Source organism: Alosa pseudoharengus, unplaced genomic scaffold (genome assembly GCF_046254945.1).
Source record: "Alosa pseudoharengus isolate Yale_2024_CS ecotype anadromous, Long Island Sound unplaced genomic scaffold, YU_APseudo_1.1 YU_APseudo_1.1_scf_3, whole genome shotgun sequence".
Lineage (NCBI taxonomy): Eukaryota > Metazoa > Chordata > Actinopteri > Clupeiformes > Clupeidae > Alosa > Alosa pseudoharengus.
Window position 1 is genome coordinate 28,308,517 of NW_027468718.1, and position 6,859 is coordinate 28,315,375.

Genomic DNA, 6,859 nt, shown 5'->3' on the forward strand with positions numbered 1-6,859 from the left:
GCCCTGACCTCACCTGTTAATTGCATGAGTTGAGGCAGGAGTGCGTGTGACTGAGTACTGGGACCTGTGTGTGTGTGTGTGTTTTGGAGTGTGTGTGTGTGTGTGTGTGTGTGTGTGTGTTTGTGTGTGTGTGTGTGTGTGTGGTTTGGAGTGTGTGTGTGTGTGTGTGTGTGTGTGTTTTGGAGTGTGTGTGTGTGTGTGTGTTTTGGAGTGTGTGTGTGTGTGTGTGTGTTTTGGAGTGTGTGTGTGTGTGTGTGTGTGTGTGTGTGTGTGTGTGTGTGTGTGTGTGTGTGTGTGTGTGTGTGTGTGTGTGTTTGGAGTGTGTGTGTGTGTGTGTGTGTGTGTGTGTGTGTTTTGGAGTGTGTGTGTGTGTGTGTGTGTTTTGGAGTGTGTGTGTGTGTGTGTGTGTGTGTGTGTGTGTGTGTGTGGTTTGGAGGGTGTAGGGGAGAAGCAAAGCATTGCTGCTTTGGTCATTTAAACTCAGTGGCTGTTTCTATGTAAACAGTGACCATGCTGACTACACTACAAGCCTGTGTCTGTGCCCAGCAGACGGCTATAAATTGCTGCAAGCTCTTGAGAACAGAAAAGGTCCATCTTGATCTTTATTTCCTGAGACCGTGACCTTTTTTAATGTTTACTCTGTGTACACATAGCCTTTTGGGTCCTTATTTGAGAATTTCTGGGGAAAGATCACCACTCCCTCCGACTCATTCCTGCTATACGTTAACTTAGTGAACAGACAGGGTAGGAGTGTGCAACAGACCTATATGCGGAATGAGCCAGTAGCTGATTTCAGACACGTTCTCCGCACTATATGCAGATATTTGTCAAACGGATGTCCGACCCATCGGGTGATTCAGATATGATGCTTACATGCGGACATTATGTGTGAACAACACCAACAGAATCTCCGCATGGTTGAACAGGTTGAATGTGGTTGAACACGCACGTGAACAGAATCTCTGCATGTTCTTCACTTCGTTCAGACATGAGCTCATTTACATAATGTCCGTCGGAAATACTAGGAGGAGGGTAGTGTAAGAGCCGGCTAAAGTTTCAAATGTGCGGTTATGTTGTTCAGATATACAGCCCAGCCACTTGATATCAGCAGAGCAGAACATGCAGACTTACACCTATATCTGAAAGCAACTAGTTATTCATTCAGTCAGCTCCTAGTTTGAATACCATGGACTGTTATAGGCACATTAATAAACGTATTTGAGAAGAGCATCTGCCAAACAGAGTTGTGAGAGTCTTTTCTCTGACCCCTCTCTTATTTGAACACCATAATATACGGCTGTTTCTGATTGGCCACACTCATATTTAGGTCATTGTGCACTTCAGGTGCCAAGGAGCAGGCGGAGATCAGGTTACTTCTCCCTGAGCTCTGAGATTTCCCAGCATGCCTGGCTGCGGGGGTCTGGAGTGTGTCTGCTGGACATCTGGCTCGGGGTACTGGGACCAGACCAGGCACCAGGTCCAGCGCAGACTGCGAGCCGCGGCACCCAGCCAGCCAGAGGCCCGAGCGAGCGAGCGCAGTCTTGGCTCTTTCATCAGCATGTGCTGCGACTGAATGCGCCCTGTGAGGAGCTCTGCAGGCTGGTGACCACTGCTGCGGCTCTCTCCTCTCCCTCTTCTCCTCGGAGTCAGGAGCTGGACAGAGCCTGGCACGGTCACCTACAGGCACAGGGCTATGGGGTCATGCTGCAGAAGAGGTCCTTTTTCGGGAATTAAGTGAGAAGGGTAGATCAAACAGAGAGAGAGAGAGAGAGAGAGAGAATGAGAAACTAGAGTGGGGATAGGAGAGAGGGATATGGAGGAATAGAGAGAGAGAGAGAGAGAGAGAGCGAGAGAGGGAGTGTGTGTGCTGGGGAGGGAGACGGCACATGGCGTCCAGCTCCTCCTCTGGGAACACACACAGCCTAATGAGTTTGATAGTCTGCTGGGCTCCATAAATCACGCCATGCAAAACATTTCTCCTCTCTGAAGAAAAGCATTTATCACCCTCTGTTTATTCACTCACTCTCCCAAGATTGATTGGCTCCCAGCAGCCTGCTGAGCAATCAAGCGTACAGAGGGATTTTTTCCCCCTGCTTTCCTCCAAATATTCTCTTTTCTTCTCATGTATTTCTTTTTTTTTTATCTTTCTTCTCTGTCCTCCAGTCGGGAAACTTCGGAAGGAGTGGATGCGAGAGACCATATCCGACGTGGGCGTGGGCATGCTGAAGTCGGTGAAGGAATACGTGGACCCAGACAACATTTTCGGAAACCGAAACCTCCTCTAAATCACGCCCCCTCGCTCCCAGCCCGCTCACCCACTCGGCCGTTCCACGCCCCACCCCCTCTGCCACCCTAATCCAAATCACTAGCACACTTAGCTTCCGCATTTAGTTGGGTCAGCATTAAATGCTTTCTTAATGTCAAATAACTCCTCCATAACATGAAGCTTGTTTGTCCCACAGTATGATTGCAAAGCAGTGCTTTTATTTTGTTACTAGTCTTATAATTATTATTCTTATTATGATTATTGATATCATTATTAAGTGTTCTTCAGTTTAACATCATCGGAAACAGTGTATTATAAAAAAAATTCTCATTCCTTGACCGCAGTCTGCTGCTTGTCTGATGATGATGAGCACCAAGCAGCTCTTGTCACTGTGCTTTACCAGGAGTCTCAGACAACAGCAGCACAGCCTTCATCTTCCTTTTGCTGAAAAGGAAGTCCTGGTCATAACTATGTTGGACTTTTATTCTTCACCCAGGCGAAATGGACATTGTTATTGTGAACACAAAGGTGTGTTACTCAACTCTTGTACAGAGTACATGGTTTCCTGTTAGTCATTTCAAGCCCCCCCCCCCCCCAGTATATCCATCTCTGGACAGTCCAGGACCAAGCCCCTGACATCGCCTGCTTTAGACCCTCTACCCGACAAATTAGTGTAGATCATTTTTTGCCAACTTCAATTGTTTATATATTTCCTATATGAATGGCACAAGTCATGTTTTATTCCTGTATGGGCACTACTTTAGCATTGAGCTTTTAACTTCTGCGCTTTCTAAAGCACTGTGCCTTTTCTCTCTGTACTGTCCTGTCTGTCTTTCTCTTGAATGTTCCCTTGCCATGTCCTACTTGCCCCGCCCCTAACACGCCCCTGGCGCCTTTAACCTGTAATGTGCACATGTGGTTGATGTGAGTCCACGGATGGCTGTCAGAAGTAACCCTTTTTAACCTTTATGCCTTCTTTTGTCTGTAAGTGGTCACCTATGACCTTTGACCTACGTTATTGCCACAGATTGTTGCGTGTGTTTTTCAGGTGTGTATGACTGAGCTCCGAGAGCATGTGCTATAGCTTGTAAGACTTGTTGTTCTCTTCGAGGTTTTTTTTTTTTTTTTTTGTCGAGAGGTTTACCTGTGTGTACCACCTTAAAAACCACCTGTCCTTGTGCCACTGCTTGGAATAGCAGTGAAAGATGGAGCTAGCTTGTTCTGTTGTAGCCCCTCTCGTCTCTACCATTCCTCCTCCTGTGTACCTGGTGTGCTGTTCTCCTCCTCCTCTCCTCTCCTCCTCCTCTCTTTTCCTCCTCTCCTCTGAGCATGGTGCTCGCCTCAGTGGGAGCACATGGGAGGTCCAGCATCTCTGGTCATTTGGGCTCAAGTGTGAACATGTTTAGTCAGAAGGCATGCGCCACTACTCATGTTTGTACCAAAGACTCTCTCTCTCTCTCTCTCACTCTCAACATGTCACATCCACATAAAGTACAGTACAATATGGAGGCTACTGGCACTGTATGCGTAGAATGTTTTGTACATTGTGTATATAAATTAGATATGCATATGCGTACTAGTACACAGACCCCTTTTCATCGTGATAAATTGTATTTTTTTAAGAAGAACATATGCAAAAAGCCAGAAGTGATCTCTATGCGGATCTAAAAAAAAATGGATCAATTATGCGTGACTGTTACTGAACATGCATCTCCATCTGAAATCATCAAGAAGATGAAGCCGTCGTTTGGAGACTCATCGACTCATGTTGCTGACCTGGCAGACACTGAGTGTCTCTCGGGCAAGAAGTGGATGCAACTCTGCCTTCTTTGTCATACACTATTGAAGTGACATCATATACTGGCTTGTAAATGAATCATATAGATTATCAGTGGTGCTAGAGAATGATGTATCATAAAAAAAAAAGTGCTACTGGTTTTGTCACGACTGCATTCCTACGGTTACATGCTCAGCTTACTCCTCTTCCTGTAAAACGAGTGTGTGTTCCTCTCTCCCGCCCTTCCTCCTCCCTAATCTGCCGAGGAGCTCAACAGAGAAACATCAATGAAGGAAATGTGGAGGCTTCAGACCGACTCCCTCCTCACATTTTCTGAACCGTTTCAACCGTTCTTCTAACGCCAGTTGACTCAAAATGCCTTGAGAGTTCAGAAATCTGAATGTTTAGGTCGCTCCTTTTGTTACTCTCCAGTCTTTGTTTTGCTTTGTTTTGTTTTCTCTCTGTAATGTATTAACATTGAAGTACATTTTTGTCAATGCTGTTTGTGCAATAAATTAAGATACAAAGCTAAAGCTGAGTTTAATTTAATTTTTTGGTGAAAAAAAAAATAGGGGTGTAGGGGTGGTACTGTATTATTTAAACTTAGATATCTGGAACATCTGGAGTTATGTTTTGCAAATCATCTTTTTTATGCAAGCATACCACATGTTGCAATGAGTTACAGCTAAATTCTAGTATGAAACTCAATCTTAACAGTGATAATGTGCATGTAGGGGGAAGAACTAAGATGTGGATGGTGGAAGTTGTGCATGTCCTTGAGTCTCTGACGTGTGTGTGAATAGTCATGGGCTTCTTCCATCTTTCCCATCAACTGGACATGCTTTAGGCCTCATGGCCCCATCCTCTGTTGCCCTTAGTAACTGTCCTCCTGATAGCCACTCTCTCACCTTGAGTTACTCCTATCTCTCTTTCACACACACACACACACATGCTCATACTCTCGCATGGTGTGGCCTGTGCTAAGCTCAAGGTAATCCTTGAGAGCACTGCTGCCCCACACCCTCACCGTGTTTCCTGTGGCGGATGTTTCTGAAGGCTGCCACCCACGGCCCAGCACACACCAGGATACCTGGATCCGGCCGCTTTAATGCGCTCGCTCTGTAATCATCATATACAGTACACTACCCAGCACTGGTCACTTCTCCATTCATAACACATACACTTCACTACTCTAGCTGTGAATGTGCGCTTGCGTGTGAGTGTTTGTCCACACACACCAGACACCCGACATGCCTTAGGCCTTGTGTACTGTTCAGACTGCATTATTACTAAGGTGTTGGACATCTAAAGACTTACTTTCAGTTGAAGAAAAGAAAGGAGCTGGATCTTTGACAGCAGACCCAGAAAAAACATATGTGACAGCCAGGATGTATTCATGTGTATTATTTTCAAAATCACTGTTATGAATGCACATGACCTGAGTGTGAATTCTGCACAGCCCTTGCTGACTAGATAAGAAGTCGGTTTAAAGCAGTGTTAACCCCTAACATGTTAAAGCCCCTGGTGGCCACACGGGGGCACTGTTGATCTGCTCGCAGTAAGCAAGCAGGATTTGTAGAGGTGGTGCATCGACTAGGAAACACAATCCCACTAGGGGGCAGCAGATCCCCACAGAACACAACACAGCCATACAGATAGAACTAGCAGCGCACTTTTATTCATATCAAACAAACATTGCACATTTCCCCAGTAACATGCCTTTGAAAAGCCTTTTCCATTGACCTCTCCTCAATATCACCAGAAAAGAACACAGATGGCAGATGTAGGAAAATACCAGCTAAATGTCCAAAATACAAAAAATACATGTCCTTTTCTAACGCTTGGTCACATTTAAAACTGAAGGTGTACGATTCAACCTGTGAGTGAATAAGCTTCGCCCACCACAATGCACTACAGTAACCCATGCAGTTCAATTCAAATGAGGAAAAAGATGTAGTCACTGTCACTAATTAATGCCATATTTAGAGGTAATCACTGGTGTGTATTCTTAATGTGCTACATCTACAGCATTTGTTCAAAAACGTCATGCAATTAAAATTGTTCCCCAGAATCAATTAGCCTTTTAGATTAACCTGAAGAGCACGAAGATCCATGCCACGCAAGGAGCACAGCAACGTATTGACTCCAATTCACAATGCTACAACACAATTCAGAAGGACTCAATAAAACATCAAAATAGATCTTAAAATGAATGCTAACAGGTTAGAAGCAAATAACGTTTGTGTAACACGAACAGCTGGTAGTTTGTGAGAGGAGAGTGACTTTAACAGTGTTGAACAGATGTAAATATCTCAGAACAACTTATTCACAATGGTTCCTTCAGGACAATGGGAAAGTCTATGTCTTCACTGGCAATCTACTGGAATGATCCTCCTGGTGGCAATCATTTGGTATGAAGGAGATGTGGGAGGGAACCTCTGCAGTAAATGGTAATAGATGCAGTCTTGAAACCTCAGATGCTTTGAGCTGCTACATCTGTTAGTGGCCACAGCTGAGTGAGTCATAACTGTACTATTTCTTAGATAACCACATTACCTACCTATCAGTATCACCCTGGAGCACTGAAGGGATTATCTTAATATGGCCGTATGGATATGGGTATCGCCGTTTATCTTTATTTCCCCTTTCTTCTGAGGAAATATTGGTGTTCATATCATCTGTATGGAAAGACAATTAGTGTCTCGGCTTGGTTTAAAGTGTTTTACACCACTACCATACAGCATAGTGATGGGTTTGTAGCTGGCTCTGACAGATATGGGGATGAGAGCGGCGCGACACTAAGTGCGGGGGAAGAG

At 44.9% G+C, this 6,859-nt stretch overlaps 1 protein-coding gene across 1 annotated transcript in view; it reads left to right on the forward strand.

Moving 5' to 3' along the window:
* The window catches only part of agps (alkylglycerone phosphate synthase), a 36,109-nt gene extending 31,533 nt beyond the window's left edge, over nt 1-4,576 (forward strand). Inside the window, exon 20 of the mRNA XM_076263820.1 lies at nt 2,164-4,576. Within this exon, the coding sequence (XP_076119935.1) occupies nt 2,164-2,285 (122 nt within the window). The 3' untranslated portion in view covers nt 2,286-4,576. The remainder of the gene's footprint in view (nt 1-2,163) is intronic.
* The last annotated feature ends 2,283 nt before the right edge of the window (nt 4,577-6,859 follow it).